Source organism: Podarcis muralis, chromosome 11 (assembly GCF_964188315.1).
Source record: "Podarcis muralis chromosome 11, rPodMur119.hap1.1, whole genome shotgun sequence".
Classification (NCBI taxonomy): Eukaryota; Metazoa; Chordata; class Lepidosauria; order Squamata; family Lacertidae; genus Podarcis; species Podarcis muralis.
The window spans coordinates 12,662,766-12,684,707 of NC_135665.1; the positions used below are offsets into that span (position 1 = coordinate 12,662,766).

Sequence of the window (21,942 nt, forward strand, 5' to 3'; positions counted from 1 at the left end):
TCGGTCTCCCTCCTTTCCACTTCTCTTCCCCCCTTCCTTCCCTCTTTCTTTCTCTTTCTCTCCCACCCGCCTTTCCTTCTATTAACTTTCCTTTCCCCTCCTTTCGTCCTTCCTACTTTTACTCCTGGGCTCCTCCCCCCTTTGCGCAGCCACAAATCAATCTCTCTCTCTTTTTTCCCCTCTCTCTCTTCTTTGCTCAGACGCAAAAAAGCGCCGCTTTTTGGAAATCCGGACTGCTGTCCCCGCTGAAACGATACTTTAAAAAAGGAAGAACCCACTGGCTCTTATTTCTGTTTAAAGCAATAGATCCTGAACTCTTTTGGCCCACTGCCCCCTTGGTTCCACATCCCCCAGTGTCCCCTATGCTTACTCTATAGAAAGCATTACAGGGGTTAACGCGGCTCGCTAAGGAAGATATTAATAGAATTCTGCATTTGGGGGGAGACCCTAACAGTCATCTACCATTACCTTCTATGCTGTTACTATTTTTTTATTATTTTTTTACATAAGTAAAAAGTGACCTTTCCCCATCTGGCATGGTGGTGTGCCTCGAGATTTTTTTCATGAAACAAGTGTGCCTTTGCCCAAAAAAGGTTGGGAAACACTGGTGTAAGCAGCAATACAGCATAAACTGATGTACATGGCGGGTGACAGAATCAAGTTCTGGGATGTGCTGCCCCTGCTTGAAGTTTTTCAGTGCACTGGCTCATGCAATTTGGGCCTTTGTTTATCTATAGTGGGGCTCTGGCATTTCCCCATCTTAGCATCTCAGACTAACACATTGCCAATCTTGCCCTAGTTTTGTATTTTTTACAAGTTGTAAAACAATGGGATATTTCTGGGATATTTAATTTTATTGTGCAAGTCCTTCATATATATTTCCCCGTTGCTTCTCTTGTGGAGATGAGAGAACCTAAATTTGGAAGATAATTTGACTTTTCCTAATTAACAACACTTGTTGTTAGGTATCAACTTGAGTGTTATTCAGTTCATGTTTTGTGTGAAAGATTAGCTTGATTCCTATCTAAGCTGTCTTAGAAAACTGCATTCCTCCTCTTGTCTAAAAGTTAAAATCCATCTGGAAAAGTGCTATGTTGGCATACTAAATATTTTTCCCCTCATTTATGCTGAACATAAACATTCGGGGCATTGGATTGACAGTTATTTTTAGGGCAACTTATTGCTATTTAACTTTTTTATTACACAGCTGAGCTTTTCATTTTTGCATATCATTACTGTAGTAGCTCTGACTCTAGTGCCTTTTTTTATGTACATGTACCACCACGCGGGTGGCGCTGTGGGTAAAAGCCTCAGTGCCTAGGACTTGCCGATCAAAAGGTCGGCGGTTCGAATCCCCGCGGCGGGGTGTGCTCCCGTTGCTCGGTCCCAGCGCCTGCCAACCTAGCAGTTCAAAAGCACCCCCAGGTGCAAGTAGATAAATAGGGACCGCTTACTAGCGGGAAGGTAAACAGCGTTTCCGTGTGCTGCGCTGGCTCGCCAGATGCAGCTTGTCACACTGGCCACGTGACCCGGAAGTGTCTGCGGACAGCGCTGGCCCCCGGCCTCTTAAGTGAGATGGGCGCACAACCCTAGAGTCGGACACGACTGGCCCGTACGGGCAGGGGTACCTGTACCTTTACCTTTTACCACTTCCTAGAGATACCAGCTTTACATTTTCACACACTTGTAGATGTATAACTATTCAGCTTTCTTCCCTTGCATCATGCTAAATCATGGGTTGGGGTTGGGGGTTTTTCTTCTTTTGTACAGTTCAGTTAAGTGAGTGGCTGGTAAACTGAAATGTCGCTTGAAAATGAGAGACGCCTTAGTTTTTGAGCAGCATGTAGAAAGCAGAGTCTCCACACACATAAACAGAGCCCAGGAACTCATAATACAGTGCTGTCAGCATCCAAACTTGCATCCATTTCCAACAAGGTAGCAGCACCCATAGAGCTTTTTGACACCCATCCTTGTTACCACTCCATGGTGTGCCAACAACAAGTCTCATAATTCCTCCCAGCAGATCCTTTTGTTGTCTGGACCTAAGTAATATGGAAAATGTGCCCCCAAAATTCCATCATTTTATACAACTTGGGATTCAAAGAGGTACCGTTGAAATTCTCAGGGGCGCTAACATTCCTGGAGAAACATTTAACTTTTTCTATTGAATTAAAAAGAAGATTGTCATTTGGCCAGGGGTCCTGTATTTCAAGGGCTTCCTGGGATGGTACCCTCTTTCCATACACCCAATACTGGACATATGGGATGAGGCAGGCAAAGACAAATTTACCTTCCTGCTTTTTTTGCCTAATTAAGCCAGAGGAAAGCCAAAAGCTGAGCTCCCACTGCCAGCTCATGCCTGCACTGCAGAACGAAGCTTCAAATGCCGCTTGTTGGGAAAGAATGAAATCAGCTTCCTTTCCAGGAACCTTCTACAGGAAAAGAAATGGCTCCCATTTCTTTTTCTGCATAATACACATGGAAAGGAAACAGCATCATATCTCAGAGGTATTTGAGATTTCAGCTCACAGAACATCAGCAAGGTAGCAGTGGCAACTCACCTGCCAGGTGAGAAGAAAGGAAAGAAAGAAAGAAAGAAAGAAATCACTTGCCAGCCACCTAATCTTTAAAGCCCTAAATGGCCTTGAGAGAGTATACCTGAAGGAGCGTCTCCACCCCTGTTGTTCAGCACGGACACTGAGGTCCAGCTCCAAGGGCCTTCTGGTGGTTCCCTCACTGTGAGAAGTGAAGCTACAGGGAACCAGGCAGAGGGCCTTCTTGGTAGTGGTGCCCTCCCTGAGGAACGCCCTCCCTTCAGATATCAAGGAGATACAGAACTACACAACTTTTAGAAGACATCTGAAGGCAGCCTTGTATTGGGAATTTTTAAATGTTTGACACTTTATTATCAGACCCTTTCTTGATCTGTCAGTCATTGAAACAGTTCTGATTTTGGAAACAGGGAGGGTCCGTTGTACCTTTCATTCTCAGTTTCACTAGAGACTGGAAGCTAGGCACTTGTTTTATATGTCTCATTCTCAGTTACTTCCCATATATATATATATATATATATATATCGTGTTTATATATCTTGGTTTTTGCTGAGGGAAAGGTGTTTCATTGATCAATAGTTCTGTGCTTGTCTCTCTTGTCTTCCACTCATTTTCTTGCACACTGATTAAAAAGTGTCTTTTGGTTAAAGTAGGCAACTTTTGAATGTCCACTAGCCACAGAAGGAAACAGAAAGGCAGGTTAGACGTTTTCGGCTAGAGAGATACAAATACCTAAATGCTGAGGAGCTGAGCATTTGTGGCTTCCTGTGTAACATGAACATAATTTTTAAAAGCATAATCGAAGTGCATTGCAGTCTAGAAAAAAACCTAGAGTAGTGGGTGGAGAATAACACAAGCAACAAAGCTTATAAGATGGTTTTTTTGGTCTAACCATAGACCAGGGCTGCAGTATGATAAGCAAACATGGACTTTCCTGTAATTCAGCAGCAGTTAGAAAGATTTAAAAGGCAGTTGCACTTGTGGTAGCAAACCTAGCATGTATGTTTGAGCTGTAAGTATATAGTGGTATAGGCAAAAAGTCTCATTTCTGTTGAAATGGGCAGAGCAATGGGTAAGCGTGTGAGCCAGGAAATCCCTGATTCAAATCTCCTCAACTATGAACATGGCCTTAGAAGAGCCACAAGCTCTCATCTCAGCCATACATCTGCAATATGATAATATCTTTAGTTCACTGGAATACTTCTTCATATGCCACCCATATAATCCAAGCATCACTTCCACCTGTGTTGAATTAGCCAAGTTAACTTGTGTGTTTTCAGGATTAAATCTCACCTACAACCAAGGGTATCTCAAGAGAAGAAAACAATAAAGGTAATTTGAAGGTTGTACAGTGGTACCTCGGGTTAAGAACTTAACTCGTTCTGGAGGTCCGTTCTTAAAGTGAAACTGTTCTTAACCTGAGGTACCACTTTAGCTAATGGGGCCTCCCACTGCCGCCACACCGCTGGAGCACGATTTCTGTTCTCATCCTGAAGCAAAGTTCTTAACATGAGGTACTATTTCTGGGTTAGCAGAGTCTGTAACCTGAAGCGTCTGTGACCCGAGGTACCACTGTATTTCCCCCCATTCTCTCCCACCTATTAATAGGGAAATGATTCTGGTCTAGTTGAGTTCATGGCAGTAGGGGCAAACAGATTTGTAGGACAATAGTCAGAACCATGGCTCTTCATCTTCATGGACACAATTCACAGAATGAAGGGTAAAAGAATCACAAAAATATAGATTCTCTGTAGTTTAGCATTGCATCCTTTTGGCTACATATGGGGCTCTCGTTGTGTTGTGTGCATCCCAAATGTGGCCCTCCAGGTGATATACTTTAATATGAGGTCACATTTCTTCAGACAATTTCTTCTTTCCTTACAGGTACAAAATAATCACTATAAGGAACTAAGAAGTGAAAGGAAAAAATGGCAAGTGCTAATCCTGTTAGTCACCTCGGCTTTTTCTTTGGCAACATCACACGTGAAGAAGCTGAAGACTACCTGATGCAAGGCGGGCTGAGCAATGGACTGTATCTCCTGCGACAGAGCCGCAACTATCTGGGTAGCTTTGCTTTGTCCATGGTTCACGGTGGCAAAGTTTATCATTACACCATTGAGAGGGAAATGAGTGGTTCTTACGCCATTACAGGAGGAAAATCCCACAGGAGTCCTATAGAACTCATTAACTACCACTCGGATGAAGTTGATGGTCTTGTTTGCCTGCTCAAGAAACCGTGTCATCGACCACCAGGAGTGGAACCAAAAACAAGTCAGTTTGAGGACTTGAAGGAAAATCTAATTAGGGATTATGTGAAACGAACGTGGAACTTGCATGTAAGTTTAGTTCTCCTGTGTTTTTCTGTTTTGCATTTGACACCTGGTGAGTATGGAGATGTGTGAAGGAGATTAAGAAAAGAAGTGAAACCTCACACTTTTGCAATGGCACCCAAGCACTGTGAGCATAAATGGCAAAATTCCCCAGCTAAAGAAAAATACCATTCTTGCCAGCACTATTCAGGCGGGGGTTGGCGTTGGGGTGGAGACTACTTGTAAGTTTTCCAGTTTCAAAATCCATGTAGCAATCAAATTTACTGTCACAAAAGCACAGGGTAGATTTTAGGGTGCTGTGTTTTCTTGCATGGGTCAGTCTTTTATGAAATCTGTTGGATTATTTGACATTTTATTTTTGCCTTCTAAAATGTGCCTTTTGAAGTATTGTAGCCTATTCTACTACTAATTGTACAGTTTTTAAATAAACAGATATACCAGGGGGTTAGCAAACTTTTTCAGCAGGGGGCCGGTCGACTGTCCCTCAAACCTTGCGGGGGACGACGACTATATTTTGGAGAAAGAAAATGAATGAATTCCTATGCCCCACAGATGCATAGATGCAAATGACCCAGAGATGCATTTTTTTAAAAAAGCACACATTCTACTCATGTAAAACACGCTGATTCCTGGACCCTCCGCGGGCCAGATTTAGAAGGTGATTGGGCTGGATCTGGCCCACGGGCCTTAGTTTGCCTACCCATGAGATATACAGAAAAAAAGTGCTTTGCTTAATATAGCTTAAAGAAGAAGAAGAAGAAGAAGAAGAAGAAGAAGAAGAAGAAGAAGAAGAAGAAGAAGAAGAAGAGTTTGGATTTGATATCCCGCCTTTCACTCCCTTTAAGGAGTCTCAAAGCGGCTAACATTCTCCTTTCCCTTCCTCCCCCACAACAAACACTCTGTGAGGTTAGTGGGGCTGAGAGACTTCAAAGAAGTGTGACTGGCCCAAGGTCACCCAGCAGCTGCATGTGGAGGAGTGGAGACGCGAACCCGGTTCCCCAGATTAAGAGACTACTGCTCTTAACCACTAAACCACACTGGCTCTCACCAAAATGTTGTTGGGCTAAACATGCCTACCTGCCAAACACACACACACACACTGGCAAAATACTCTGGATATGCCCAGCACCTAGCTCAACTTCTGGAACTGCTTATTTTGTATTCTTACAACTTTCCCCCATTTTCCCCTACTGTGCAGGGCCATGCCCTTGAGCAAGCGATTATTAGTCAGAAACCACAGCTAGAGAAATTGATTGCTACAACAGCACATTTGAGAATGCCTTGGTTCCATGGGATAATAACTCGGGAGGAATCAGAACAGCGTGTTCTTCTGGGCACAAGGACCAATGGGAAATTTTTGTAAGTAAACATGTTTTTCTTGCAATTTCTAGAGGCTTAATGCCGACAACCTGAACTGCAGTAGGAAGACTAAGTAGTAGAGTCATTATTTCTAACAATACCAAAGTTTGCCAAGTATGTTTATCTTTACTCATCTATATTTCCATCTGGCCTTGCCTTCCTGGAAGCAGCATATGTGGCTTATTTGCCAAGACATCGTAAGTTATTTATGAAATATTGAATTGACTCCCCTTTTTCCTTGTTATGGATATGGGATAGTGTTTTTCAAGACAGCATTGTTAAGCTAACAGTGGATTATACTTTAACTGTTATTAACCAACTTTATAACTATTTTTCTATGAGAGGCAATGGTGATGTGTTCTTCAGTATACCGGAAACATTAATTGTTCCAAGCACATTCCACTGTTTTATTATCTCAAGTACTAATCCCTGTTGGTAGTTGAGTATATTCAAACCCAGTGATCTTGGGGTAAGATTGTTGATTTGACTGTGTGCAAACCCAAATTTTATATATATTTTTAAAAGAAATATTTATTAGGGTTTTACAAAAAACATAGGTTTACAGAATAAAGAAAATTAAAACAAAGATTAACACACTAAAAAGCACACATAGAAAAAAAGAAGAAGAAAGATGCAAAATGCAAAAAACAAATAGCTAGAAAGAAAAAAATTAAAAAATAAATCCATTTTTCAATATCTTTAGGCTCGTTTACTTATTTCCTTGACTTCCACACACCTCCCCTTTTTGTATTCCCATTTACAAAAACATTTCAGCAAATCCTTACCCTCTTTCATTTATCTTTACTCTATAAAGATAAATTTTATAAAGACAGAGATAACTTACCTAAGTCTACTCAAAAAGCAGAATTTACTGCTCTGGAAAATACTGTTTGGTCACTACCACACTGTTGCTCATGACAGGCATTAAAGGCCCTGAATTTCTTTGTGGTGGAACAAATTAAGTGAATCCCCGTCCCATATTTCATTCACGTTTTATATTTTGGGGGTTCTCTCCTCTTTTATCTGACTATGTCCTGTAATAACAACATTTGTAATGCATGGTTGCCTTTATTTCTGTTAACAGCTACATAACCTATTTATAGATAGGCCTAGAAGTGCACAGTGTTCTAGTGATTCAGGAACTGGAAAATCCAACTCACCCATGTAGCTTGGACTAGGCAAAATCACATTAGTTGTTCTGCCTCTCTCCCCATTACCACCCTAGGCTGTGGCATAAAAGAAGTATGATAAGCCAATAGATTTGCTCTTCCTACCACATTACATCTGTCCTTCACTTTGGAAGCCAGTTGTTTTTAAAATGAAGGACTACTGTAGTAGACAAAAATGGAAATCCTAAATTTTAAGGGTGTGATGTTTTCTGTAAAAAAAATAAAATCAAGCCACACTTGGGGGGACCTTTGTGTAACTTGCAGGGAAGTGAGAACTTGTAGATGTTAGTGCCTGTTAATAATAATAATAATAATAATAATAATAATAATAATAATAATAATAATTTATTATTTATACCCCGCCACTCTGGGCGGCTCCCAACCGAATATTAAAAACACGATAAAACATCAAACATTTAAAACTTCTCAAGGAATATTAAGGAGCTAGGAAGGTATTTGTTTTATGACAGAGTAATATTCTGAACTAGGGACGCGGGTGGCGCTGTGGGTAAAAGCCTCAGCGCCTAGGGCTTGCCGATCAAAAGGTCGGCGGTTCGAATCCCCGCGGCAGGGTGCGCTCCCGTTGCTCGGTCCCAGCGCCTGCCAACCTAGCAGTTCGAAAGCACCCCCAGGTGCAAGTAGATAAATAGGGACCGCTTACTGGCGGGAAGGTAAACGGCGTTTCCGTGTGCCGCGCTGGCTCGCCAGATGCAGCTTTGTCACGCTGGCCACGTGACCCGGAAGTGTCTCCGGACAGCGCTGGCCCCCGGCCTCTTAAGTGAGATGGGCGCACAACCCCAGAGTCTGGCAAGACTGGCCCGTACGGGCAGGGGTACCTTTACCTTTACCTTTAATATTCTGAAGTAATTATTATTTTATAATAATAGGGATTATTATGAGAATTAAGGAGCCCAATAATCCTTACTAAATGGACTGGGTAACTGCACCAGTCAATTCACGCGGCTGGATACTGCTCAGTCTGTCAAATCTCAGTTGGGAAAACAGCTGTACTTTGGCTACTACCGTAGTTTGCGGTCTGGGGGTGGGTGGATAGTACGCCACTATTGTCTCCAGCAGCTATTAGACAAGTTGTGGGTGACAAAAGTAACTGAAAACCGTAGAAAACATGATGAGAGCTTTACACAGCTGATAACAGTGGAGAAGAATTAGCCTCATATTTGTTTACGTAAAAATGACTCTCTGCAGTTTGAAAATTGTTCCTTTGTTTATTTATTTTCTTTGCAGAATCAGGGAAAAGGAGAATCAGGGATCCTATGCTCTCTGTCTGCTCAATGAAGGAAAGGTGGTACATTATCGTATAGAGAAGGACAAGAGGGGGAAACTCTCAATCCCAGATGGAAAGAAATTTGATACACTCTGCCAGGTTTGTCAAGTGTCACTCGCTGAGCTGTCTGTTATGTCTGCATATTGACAGCATAGACAACAGGAGTTTTGCTTTGCTGTGGGTCTAGAGATTAAATGTGTTATGCAAAATCACATATTTTCCTGTTTTCCATTGTGGGCAAAAGTATGGGAGGATAATGCTTACTTTGGTTAATATGAGCTGTTTAGATCTTCCTTAGAAAAAACTAGGTTAATTTGGGCTACAGTTGTTGTTGAGCAAATTGCAGGAAATCCCAAATCATCTAATTTATTCATGAAAATTTCAGAGTTATAGAAAGACAGTGAAATTCCATTTTTGTTATGCCCTCTCTGAAACACTATGTGCCATAATGGAATATAAATTTAGGATTGCATTATGAGACATCTGTTGTTGCCTTTATTCCCCCCCCCCCCCCTGTTTTGAGTCAATACAAATAACAAAAGACTCTCAAATTGGCAGAAATGTGCGCTTTTTGAATGCAGTTTTGTTAACAAGTATGAATTCAAGATTTTCAGGATGTTCTACGTGTACTTGGTATTAGTTCAGTGTACATTGGGCTTGGATCCATGATGCTTGAGTCAGTGTGTAGGGTCTGCCATTATTTTCAGGTGAGTTTTCTACAAAGGAGTAGCAACAGCAAATGCACGAGTGATTTGTACACTCAGTTTTCATAATTCTAGTGTATCATGGGAAAGGCAAAATGGTGCCTGTTTCCCTATGGCAGTGATGGCCAAACTTGGCCCTCCAGCTGTTTTGGGACTACAGTTCCCATCATCCCTGACCACTGGTCCTGTTAGCTAGGGATGGTGGGAGTTGTAGTCCCAAAACAAGTTTGGCCATCACTGCCCTAAGGGAATGTGTGAACTTTGGACCTTTTTTTGAGCATACACATCTTTCTGCTGGGGAGGTGTGCAAGTTGTTCCTTACATGTTAATATACAAGCACCAAAAGAGGATGTACAAGTTAGTTGAACATTTTCCATTACCACTTCTTTTTAATTGAAGAAACCACCCTCGGTCTTGGCTCCCAGTTATTATGAATAATAGTAGTATTCATTAATGAAATGTTCAGTATTGCACTTTGCAAATAATAGTGGTCCTACCAACTGTGGTAAAAAGCAGGGGAAATTGTCAGATCTTTTGCTCTGTAAACCTGGTTCTTTAATTCTAATGTGGTTGGAGAGGATGGATAAAGTGTTGTGAAATAGTGAGAGAAATGAGCTCTGCACATGTCCAGAGGAACTTTCATAAGTTATAGGGCTGAGGGTATTTGAAGACATGGTTGAGACCTAATGAGTCCTAGCACATATGAGATACTGCATATTACTCTATTGTTCTCTGTTATTGGGCTGTCTTTATGAAAGAGAGGGAGAGGGTGGGGTTTGAATTTCTGAAGTGGCACAGGCATGATAAGGACTGAATTTTGAATCCAAAGTACATACCACTTGCTTTTGCATCACTGTAAGCAAGACGTAACATATGTGTTTGGAAGTTAAATGTGACATTTCTTGAGTGGAGATACTCAGTACCTCACATGTAGGATATATCTGTGTTTGCAGAGCAGGGCCAGGCTTCAGTATCACCCTTCTCGTCTGATCTTATTCTGCAACAACCATTTCAGTGCACAAGACACTACTCATATAGGGACTACATGAAGTCGGGATACCCAGTTGCACAGGGGCCCCAAACATGGAAAGCCCTGCAAGTGAATAGTGGTCATGCATTTGAATTTTTCAGCAGGCAGTGCACACAAGATAGATTTGTTGCAGGAAAAAGACCTGGGGGCTTGGCTAAAATTGCTGCCACACACCATCATCAAAACAGGTATGGTCTACATGCAGGCAACGTGTGAACGTTGCCTGCATGTGGACATTGTCATGTTTGAAGTATGGCATGGGATCCTTAGCTAATGAGTGCTAATCAGTGACCCGATTGTGTACTTCCTGCAAAATGAACTCTTTTCCAGGGGGCACAGCTAGAATCTCTTCACAAAGGTCTCCATTCACATAAATTCTTCTGTGGCTCATGGTAAAATCTCCTGGCCACCCCTATGCTACAGTATTTTGCTCACCACAAAATTGACCTAAGGGGAGCAGGTGCCTACGGTAACTTAATGACTAATGGCTAATGAGAAAGTGGAGCTGCCTGGGGATAAAATTACTGGCTTCAGAAGTGGGGAAACAAAATGAAATGTTTGAACCTGAGGACCAGAGAACCCATAGAGGGCACCAGGACAGGTGGCTGGATTTTACATATTAACTAGAAATGATTAGCTAAGTGTCTGGCCCTAAGCCACTGTAGCAGTTCAGTAGCTTGTTATTTTTCCTTCCTTCTAGTCTATTCTTTCTTATTTGTTTTCTTCTCATGATAGCTAGTGGAACATTATTCCTACAAAGCAGATGGACTTCTAAGAATCATCACAGATCCAGTTCCAAATCCTAACTTGAAAAATGGTGAGTGACTGGGTTTATTTTTAAAATGTAGAATTTGAGTCCCCATGGTGGTGTACATGGAAATCATCCATAAAATTATAAGAGCGTAAAATACATAACTGAATCCAAGAAATTTTCTAAAAACACTTGGTAAATCAAAAAATGGTTTCAGCAGGTTGATAGGTTATTGGAATTGTGGGTATCTGTATGATTCCAGTAGGAACAGAGTCCCAAATTACTGGTGCCGCTACACAAAAAGTCTTAGTAAATGCGGAAGCTGAAAGAATGTAAGAACTGTGGGACTGTCAGGAGGACTTCTCCATATGATTGCAGTGATTGATCCGTGTATACTCATTCATTTAGCCTTTATTGGCACAATGATTGATCTGTGTATAAGGGACAAGGAGGTCAGGCCATTGGTCAGTCTAGCTCATTGTTGTCCGCAGTGGCTCTCCAGAGTTTCAAACAGATTTGCAGCCATAGGTTGCCCAATCTTAGATTACCTGTAGCAGTGCAAATGTGTAAAGCAGCAACACCCTGTGTTAAGCAAGTGGGCCAGGGCTTTCTCGGAATCTCTTCCAAATTCCCTTTTAGTGCTGTGCCTTGCATCAGGGACACCCTTTCAAGTCTTGGAGCTTAATAACAGCAGAGCAGAGCATGGATAGTTGCTGGCATCCATCGGTCTCCATGAATGAAGTCAAACTGCTGTGTTTGTAGCACGGAAGGGACCTCCTGGTGGCACAAGCCTGGGCAGTGTGTCTGGAGGTCCCGGGCTTCCCAGATGGCAAGACCGCCCTCTCAGCCTTGCTGATATAGTCCAAAGGAAAGCAGAGCAATACGTTTGATACCAGCTTGGCTGCAGGAGTTGCCAAAAGAAGGCATACAAGGTGTCATCCAATTGCCTTAGGGACTCCACTCTGAATTTGTGTATGGTTTACTCCTTAGCCTTTTCTTCGAGTACAACTATATTTATCAGGTTGCTGCAACCTCAGAGTCACTTGGGGCTCATCCAAAATTCCTTTTGCGTCATGCTGGTACTGGTCTGTGCTTTAAAGCTCCATGTCCCGTCACTTTCCCCAGGGAAGACCCGTATTTTGCCATCTTCTCTGGGGAAGGGCCATAGCCCAGTGGTAGAGCATGCAGAAGGTTACTTGTTCAGTCCCTGGCAAGTTCAGTCCAGGGAGAGACCCTTCTCTGAAACACTGGGGAGCCACAGCTAATTGATGCAAGATGACCCTGAGCTGGGTGCAGCTGTTCTCTGAGTCTGTATAAGGCTGATTCCTGTGTTCATTTCTTGTTAGTTCAGTAATTTCATTTCTTATGCCACAGCTACACTGATGTTTGCATATTTATTCCCTTGAGAGTGTTCTTCTCCTCTCCCCCCCCCCAATGTATTTTGATAAAAGCAGCAATAGTAATTAGTGTACCTCATTATCTTAGGCGTATTCACCCCACCGGATCATAGGCCTAATTTCAGCAAGGTAAGAAAATTGTACTGATGAAAAGCATTTATGGTGGTTTTTAATAATGAAATAAAGTTCAAGGATAGTTAATTTTCACTTTTTGAGTTTCTTAATATATGAACATTTGCTATAATTTTCAGATATATTTGTGTGTTTTACATGCAATAGCATTAGACATTATGTGGATTAATTTTTTTGCTCCGGCTTTTAATTCTTCATAAGAAGTATTTTGGGGTGAAAATATAATGTATTCCAGTCTGCAGTGGGTGGACTCCAGTTGGTGTTGTTCCACAGTAGAAAGTATGGGAATTACTCCAAACTTCCAGAGCAGGTTAGGGGAGGGCATTGGGAAGAATCACCAAGATAAATCTTCTTTCCTGTGTTGTTGACTGAGCCGTATCTTGCATCCATGGAGTGTCACCAATTGGCTTCTACTGTTGTTTCACTTTGTACAGTGTATGATGTATTCTCTGCCACAACAGTCCAAATTTGGATATGAGGAAAATACAATTATAAAATCACAATAATTTAAATTAAGATGTTCTGCGTGTATTTGCTTGCTCTGCAATCATTGTTCTTCCAAAAATTCAATTACACAAGGGATTTGAATGTGTTGACAAGGACTAGAGTAGATAGTGAGAGAAAGCAAGATAGGAGAACTGGGTAGAGAAAAAACGGGAACATTTGTTAAATGGTATAGAAGCAAGGACATTACAGAGGGCCATAAAAGCCATTTGGAGAGTGAGTGACAGGAACCAGAACACGAGAAATGAAAACTCATGGTCTCAAGCACTGAGCCCTTTTGAAAATTCCTGCTCTGTCTTGTATGATAAAGCTTTTCTCGTCAACGTTCGTCTCAGTGCTGAGGGAGGCAAGGCATTGACTTCAGACTGAATGGAGATGCATTTTAAAAGTTTGTTCACTTATTCAAATTGCCACACCCCTTCTCTCTCCTTTACACCCAATCCATGGGTGGTTGCTTGAAACACAGCTGTGCTTCTAGCATCTTTTACAATACAAACCCTCACTTGTTGCAGTTTAGCACGATACGGTGCTAACTCCTGGATGCATGCAGGAGGACAAATACATTGTACAAACAGATTGCAAAGTGGAGCAGTCTCTTTTGAGTTGGGTTTGAAGCAACCACTGACATGCTTACATGGATGAACTGGGCTGAAGAGAATGAAGGTGTTTTTCATTTTTTTAAAAAAAGAAATATTTGGTTTACAGTGCGGCGGTGCATATTATAAAGGATGTGTACAGGGCAAAAGTGAAGGTCCTTGTATGTGAATCCTGGCTAAAAATGGAAAAGTTCACAACCAAGTCCTATTCTCAGTAGAAAGTTTGGAAACCACTATTGTAGATGACTAAAGAAAATAAATGTGTGTGAAATATTTCTTACTTTTTCTGATACACTTATTTATCCTTTTGATATCCTTTACGGTTTCTAGACTTGGTCAACAGGTGGAATTTTCACCAGAATCAAGTCATACACTTTCCCAAAGCCGGGAAGCAAAAAGGTGCATAAACATGGTGTTTTGTAAATTTGCAAATGTGTGGAAGGACTTACCCTCATGAAGCTCACTTACAGCTCTTTTCAATGATTTGGCTCCATGCCTTGCTGCTAACGCTCTGCGCACATTTGGCAACTTTCTTCAGCTTCTACTTCTGGCCTAATATAATTAACCCATGGCTCAAATTTAGCTATGTAAAAGAAGTGATTGCATTTTATTTGTTGCCAACATGCTGTGCCATAATATTCATAACTGTAATAATAGTGAGATCAGTTTGGTAGAATGGAGTTGAAAATAAGCTAGTATCACATGTGTGTTCGCATCTTTGAAAACTGTGTTTATGTTTCAGTGAAACAATATTTATAGTTTCGTTTTAAATCTTCGTTTTTGTGTGAGTTATCTCTCTCTGAAACATGGGAAATGTGGGAAACAACTGCCCCTGCTTCTTTAGAGAAGATATTCCACCCCTCTCTTCTTCTATCTCCACCCCAGGTTTGGGGGCTAGTGCCACTATTGTACCAGCTAATAACATGAAAGCTAGCACTGAGCATATGTACTCTCCTGCCCCCATCCCACCCTACCCAATTCCAAGACCTATGCATTTTAGACACAACGATTGCTGGAAAAAGCCAAAGCCAATCAGAGTGGCTGCAAGCAGAAATTAATCCTTATTTCTCCTGCAAAAAGGTTTATTTGAGGACAAATGGATGAATGGTGCCCGTTTGTATGTTACATTACAAATAAAATATTAATAAAAATACTTCCTAATTTGTGGAGCAGATGGGCACATGCCTGCTTCTTTCCCGTAACGCTGAGCCAGATCAGTTCTCTGTGTGAATTTTCACGTCTTGTCTCCTTCATGCTAGTCCTAATGAATTCTGATATGAACAAACCTCGTATTTAAAAGTAAATCTCCAAACATTTAAACTGGTTTAGCCCTACTTAGCTGGCAAAAAGACCAGTGGCTTAGGACAAAATTTAAAAATATTGAGAGGGCAGGAAGCACAGGTATTCCATAGTTCCTGTCTTGGTGTTTCTCTGTTTTGTTGAAAGTCAAGAGTTTGCATCTTCCCTAGCAGGTGCAAAGTATGAAACATATGTGTCAGTAGGGAACCTCATATCTATGTTTTGCTCACTACTTATCCCCTTTAAATATATTGCTCCAGTGACTCAGAAATAATTTCCCACTTATATTAACAGGATACACAAGAAATAATATATGCATCCACTTTTTATAGTTATTCCAGAAGATGTGCACTTGTACCATAGTGTCTAGAGACTTACTTCTGAGTACAAATGTTTAGGATACAATTGCTTGCTTTGCGGAGAGAATAGAGTTGATTTGTCTGATGACATGTAAAGGTAAAGGTACCCCTGCCCATATGGGCCAGTCTTGACAGACTCGGGGGTTGTGCGCCCATCTCACTCAAGAGGCCGGGGGCCAGCGCTGTCCGGAGACACTTCCGGGTCACGTGGCCAGCGTGACAAAGCTGCATCTGGCGAGCCAGAGCCGCACACGGAAACGCTGTTTACCTTCCCGCCAGTAAGCGGTCCCTATTTATCTACTTGCACCCGGGGGTGCTTTCGAACTGCTAGGTTGGCAGGCGCTGGGACCGAGCAACGGGAGCGCACCCCGCTGTGGGGATTCGAACCACCGACCTTTCGATCGGCAAGCCCTAGGCGCTGAGGCTTTTACCCACAGCGCCACCCGCGTCCCAGTGTCTGATGACATGACTTCCCTTTAAATCAGTCTTATCTTAAACACTGCATTTTTTCTTCACCCAGGCATCTTTAATAGTGTTACTGATTGGTAGAGATGCAGGAATCTAAACAAGAGTAAGGCTGATAGACAACACCAAAATTCTTTTCAGGATCTCTGTTTCTTTGCAAGTTACACTGAGTGACACAAGCCCTGGACTCATTCCGCTGCAATCCCATCAAAATTTACAGAGTAAATATTTAAAAGATCAGCTCAACAACCTTAACAGCAGAAAGGCCCAGGGTGTACATGTTGCTTTTAAACATAGACATGGCGCTGGGTCCCACAATGCATTTTTTCCCTATACACCAGCCTTTGGCAACCTGGTAACTTCCAGATGTTTTGGACTACACTTCCCATGCTGGCTGGGCTGATGACAGTTGTGGACCAAAACATCTGGAGGGTACCAGGTTGGCAAAGTGTGCTTGCTGTACACAATCTACCCACAGGTATTCCTGGCTCAAGAATGCATTGACCTTTAACGGGAGAAAACTAGGTAAACACAGATACAGGTGGCAGAACTTTTCCAGACACCAGAACTCTGGGAATTTCACCTCTTTGACCCCAGTGCCCTCCAACTGTCAGCACTAGTTGCAGACAGAATAAAATGTAAGGTGCGTTTCAGTCATTTAGTATTGCCCTTTTGTTGACTTATGCTGAAAAGGGCCAGAGACATAGATGAGTGAGTTCTCAGCACAAAAGCAAACATCTGGAGAGGGTGGAAATGGTCTGTGGGATGAACCTATGTCTGCCACTTTCATTTCAAATGTTCGTAAATGTGTCAACCTGGGCTCACTCTCAAGCTTACCAATTCAGAGTTTGCGGGAGACCTGTTTATATGCTGCATATGCCATCAAAGGGAATCCATGAAAAGCATAGTACTGATTGGAAGAATAAGACTGAGCAGCTCCAGATTAAGCAGATGTAGGTTTTTTTGGAAAAGACCAACTTTATTTGCTATTGAGTTCTCATTTGAACACAAAGCCATTAGTTCAGTCATAGGCAAACTCGGCCCTCCAAATGTTTTGGGACTACAACTCCCATCATCCCTAGCTAAGAGGACCAGTGGTCAGGGGTGATGGGAGTTGTAGTCCCAAAACATCTGGAGGGCCGAGTTTGCCTATGCCTGCATTAGGTAATTCCCTCATCAGGAAGTGCTCCGAAATACTTGCCAGAATCCTTTTCTGCTTTAGCAGCATGTCTCTTACCTTGCTGACACAGATATGCAAGAAACAATCTGAAGATTTAGGTAAGCTTTGCTCGCTTTCTTTACTCATGCTTTCATTGCCTACATCTTTCGTTGCTTAGTTTTTCTTATCATGCTCTCTTTAGTACCCCAAAAATGTACTAATGGAAAAATCTGTTTGTGTGCCACAGCCACCTTTACCTGTCCGGAATGATGATTCTGGATTACTTTTTACAACATCAACGACATCATTACCATCGGCCGCTTTCCCAGATAACCCTTATGGGCCACCACGTGTAAAGCAAGGTAGGCAATTGAAACCAGTTCTCTTTTGATAATAGTTGTTCCCCAAGTTTCTGTCTTATTTTGCACTGGACAGACTTTTCTGTAGAATATTTGAGGCACTAAACATGGAGAGTGATAGAACCCTGAGTAATTGTGACCATTCATAATGCAGAAACCTTTTTTTGAAAGAAAGGAGAAATCCTGGAAACCCTTTGCCTATTTAGAACAAGTACCGTATTTTTCCGTCTATAAGATGCCCCCTATTTTGGGGGACTCAGATTTAACCCAGGGGAAAAACCTAGTCTTATACACAGAAAAATATGGTATTTTGTCACCAATCTATATCTTTCCAGCTATCTATACTTACTTACTGACTTAGAAAATTCATAAACGACTTCATCAAAAGGATCTCCAAGCGGTTTACAAATTGAAATTGTAAGATTTGTAAGGTGATTCTTAGTACACTACTTTCGGATGCTGATATTGCTGGAGAGAAATAACGGCGACTAGAAATTCATGTAATTGCCCCTGTAATTCAGAGAGAAATGTCCTGTTTCAGTTTGGTACGGCACTGTGAGGGCTGGCACCCGTGGAAATGCATTTCTTTTCTCTTCTAAACTGTAAATAAATTCCAGTTTAGCAATGTTTAGCAAGGGTGTGTGAGAGAGTATGCTGCTTGAAAAGGTACACAGCATTTTGAGTGAAACCCAGCTCCTCTCAGAACCCCTTCTGTTGAGAAAAGTACAAAACCCCATGATGCCAGTGTGAAATTTTAGGAAAGCCATTATTCAGATGAAAGCCAAACAGGGGCCTGTTAAGCAGCACAGCAGGAGGAGAGTGGAGAGAAGAGCTGACAAATGGGAACTGAAGATGGGATAAGGTAGGAGTTCGTCGGCAATGGAAGTGCAGCTAAATTGAGCCTGGGAGGAGGACTTGACATAAAAGTCTTTGCTGCAGAACTGGATATCAATGAGGGAAGTCCGGAAATGGCTTGCCAAATAGTGGTAGGGATTGTTGCTAGCATATTGCACCGCATAGGAGGTGAAATGGATGAGAAAGCAGGCAGAGTACTAACATTTGACAGGCAGGGAGCACAGAAACATTTGTGTGCCAGAAAAAGCTAAACCTGTTCTGCTGTTCAACACCCAGGTGATCAGAGGTTGCCCATGGACACAGAGGTCTACGAGAGTCCTTATGCAGACCCAGAAGAGATAAAAACTAAAAATGTCACCCTGGACCGAAGTCTGCTGGTCCTGGAAGACCACGAACTCGGTTCTGGTAATTTTGGCACTGTGAAAAAAGGCACCTATGAAATGAAAAAGTAAGTTTTGAAATGCTGTCATCTTACCATCCTTCCCTCTTGACTGTTATTTTATTTGTCATATTCCTTTGATGATACTGCTGTTCTTAAGCCCTGGACCAGACTTCCTTTGCCTCAATCAATAGAAGCCCTAACACCATTGGGATGTGTTTTCAAAAGATTCACTTGTCGAAACAGACTAACAAACAGTGTTCCATTGTGTGTGCATTGCTCATTGCCCTATGCATGTCATGTTTATTCCCTTTTAAATACGCTTCTTGAATACAATACAGTATGTTTTCATAACTTTGGGTCTTTGACCTGTTTTGATACATAAGCACCAAACAGCAAAGCTTTCCTTTTCTTCTTTAATAAGAACTTGTGCCTTTGACCAGAATATATCAATTTTAACTGCTTATACCCCACCAACGATCCACCCCCAAGAATGCTCCCTTTTTCCCATCAGTGGGAAAGAAATCAATTAACCTTCATTCATATTTCTGCCCGTATATTTTGCTTCATAGCTTTTGCTTTAGAAGGACTTATAGTGCATGAATTATGCAATGTTGCCTGTTCCTCCTCTGAGGTGTTGCACGCAGCCACATTTGGAAGCAGAAACTGGATAGATTGAGCACACGGCAAACAGACAAGAATACTTTGAGCACTGCATATAATGTAGGTTTCCTGGTGGTTTCTTTTCAGGGGAAAGAAGACAGTGGCTGTGAAAATTCTCAAGAACGAAAGCAACGACCCCTCCCTAAAAGATGAACTGCTGAGAGAAGCAAATGTTATGCAACAGCTGGATAACCCATATATTGTCCGAATGATAGGCATATGTGAGGCCGAGTCCTGGATGTTGGTAATGGAAATGGCTGAACTTGGCCCCTTGAATAAATATCTGATAAAACACAGGTAAATTGGCCGTCCGTATTATTTATTGAATTATTGTGTGTTAATAGGCAAAACTGATGTATAATCACTAGCTGAGTTGTTTTCCAAAGCTTTATTTTCTCCAAGAGCATATTTACTACTGGTTTGTAAAAAAAGTTCTACTTTCCCACCACATTTGTGAAATTCAGTCAAAAGGTGAAGATGTGCTCTAAAAGAGTTGAGTGCGCCATTACTGTTTGTTCTCCAGTATGGATCCCTTTGTGGTGGGATCTCTTCCTTCTTGAAAAGTGTAAGCACATAATGGATTGGTAACATAAGTATTTAGTTAGTTATGAGATATTTGTTTCCCCTCCACATTTCCCTCACATGAAAGCAAAGGGTCTGATTCTGACTGGAAGCAGAAGGACACATGCCGTCAAAATATTTTCTGGATAGTTTGCTAACCCTTGGAAACAGATTTTTAGCTCATGGGGGGGGGGGGCGGACTTTAAGGGACAGGAAAAGAAGAGCAGGTCTACTTGTGTAACATTGGATTCCACACAAGCAAAATCCAGGAACAACTAGTTAATTACCAGCAAAATAAGTGGAATGGAAGAATGAGGAATGAAAATTTACTACAAATTGCTAAAGTAGTAAACTAGTTCTGGTTTTTCAGAGATGTCGCAGAAAAGAATATCATTGAGCTGGTTCATCAAGTTTCCATGGGGATGAAATATTTGGAAGAAAACAACTTTGTGCACAGAGATTTAGCTGCGAGAAACGTACTGCTGGTCACACAACATTATGCCAAAATCAGTGACTTTGGACTTTCCAAAGCCCTTGGTTCTAATGATTATTACAAGGTACAATTTCACCCTGTAACTTGTCTCGACTGTGATTTCTTCTCATGATGTCACTGTGGCTTCCTGTGATGTGCATGCACCGTCATTGTAGTTTAAAATTTGTTAGCTGTCCTTCAGCACAAAACATGATCAGGGCAGCAGGCATGCCTCTGCAAGGAATCTTTCCTTTGCTACACACACTCTCGAAACTACTTTTATTTACAACATGCAAGCCATCACTGCTGGGAGCTGAGCAAGGCAGGGGCCTGGGGGCTGCAGGTGCAGCTATGTTATATGTGCTCAGTAGATTCTAGCAGGTTGCCCACACCTCAGTGTACACATACACACACACACACACACTGATGACATAATTGGCTCACAACATGATGCAGTACTGGGAAAACTAGATCCACCAGTGACTAACCTTCCCCCTCTGATGGTGTCAGAAGAGGGTGGACTTTAGAAACTCTGCAAAACCGTAATTGCTTCCTCTTATTGCTGTATGCTGTGTTATATTGTATTTTAGTGTTCTGTTGGAAGCCGCCCAGAGTGGCTGGGGAAACCCAGCCAGATGGGCGGGGTATAAATAATAAATAATAATTATTAGTCTAATAATTATTAGTCTAATATTCTCTTTTATGTGTGGCACCACTGTAGGCAGAACATTATGGGAAATGGCCGGTCAAGTGGTATGCTCCAGAATGCATGAACTTCTTCAAATTTTCGAGCAAGAGCGATGTTTGGAGTTTTGGTGTTTTAATGTGGGAGGCTTTTTCCTATGGGCAAAAGCCATACAAGGTACATTTTATATGTTGCTTTCCTTCATTAAACATCCATATTTTAATACAGATTCAGGTCTTTCTGTGCTTGTGCTTATGTAGCCAAAACCCCATACCACTGGAACGCAAGATGTTACTACTAGGAGACTCAGAGTCATAGAATCATAGAGTTGGAATAGACCACAAGGGCCATCGAGTCCAACCCCCTGCCAAGCAGGAAACACCATCAGAGCACTCCTGACATATGGTTGTCAAGCCTCTGCTTAAAGACCTCCAAAGAAGGAGACTCCACCACACTCCTTGGCAGCAAATTCCACTGTCGAACAGCTCTTACTGTCAGGAAGTTCTTCCTAATGTTTAGGTGGAATCTTCTTTCTTGTAGTTTAGATCCATTGCTCCGTGTCCGCTTCTCTGGAGCAGCAGAAAACAACCTTTCTCCCTCCTCCATATGACATCCTTTTATATATTTGAACATGGCTATCATATCACCCCTTAACCTCCTCTTCTCCAGGCTAAATGCATGCTCAAGTATTAAAAAATTGTGGAAACAAATGGGGGAGGAATACCCCAAACAGCCCTATAATAACTCAGTGACATGGACTAGTGATAGATTGAGAGGAGAAATAAAGGGATAAGTGAGGGGAAGGGTGAATGGCGTGGCTGGAACAGGAGGACAGAGAAATATATGTAGCTATATCTGAATGTAAAAAGAACTATCT

The 21,942-nt window shown here is 41.9% G+C and overlaps 1 protein-coding gene across 3 annotated transcripts in view; it reads left to right on the forward strand.

Annotated features, from left to right (window-relative positions):
* The window catches only part of SYK (spleen associated tyrosine kinase), a 38,816-nt gene that overhangs the window by 13,366 nt on the left and 3,508 nt on the right, over nucleotides 1-21,942 (forward strand). For 2 of the 3 annotated variants that reach the window (XM_028748932.2, XM_028748933.2), the window contains exons 2-12: nucleotides 4,437-4,888; nucleotides 6,081-6,241; nucleotides 8,656-8,794; nucleotides 11,165-11,246; nucleotides 12,666-12,706; nucleotides 14,140-14,208; nucleotides 17,339-17,453; nucleotides 18,582-18,753; nucleotides 19,435-19,644; nucleotides 20,279-20,465; nucleotides 21,102-21,242. In XM_028748932.2, the coding sequence (XP_028604765.1) occupies nucleotides 4,481-4,888; nucleotides 6,081-6,241; nucleotides 8,656-8,794; nucleotides 11,165-11,246; nucleotides 12,666-12,706; nucleotides 14,140-14,208; nucleotides 17,339-17,453; nucleotides 18,582-18,753; nucleotides 19,435-19,644; nucleotides 20,279-20,465; nucleotides 21,102-21,242 (1,725 nt within the window). In that variant the 5' untranslated portion in view covers nucleotides 4,437-4,480. The remainder of the gene's footprint in view (nucleotides 1-4,436; nucleotides 4,889-6,080; nucleotides 6,242-8,655; nucleotides 8,795-11,164; nucleotides 11,247-12,665; nucleotides 12,707-14,139; nucleotides 14,209-17,338; nucleotides 17,454-18,581; nucleotides 18,754-19,434; nucleotides 19,645-20,278; nucleotides 20,466-21,101; nucleotides 21,243-21,942) is intronic. The other variant, XM_028748934.2, reaches the window with a different exon arrangement.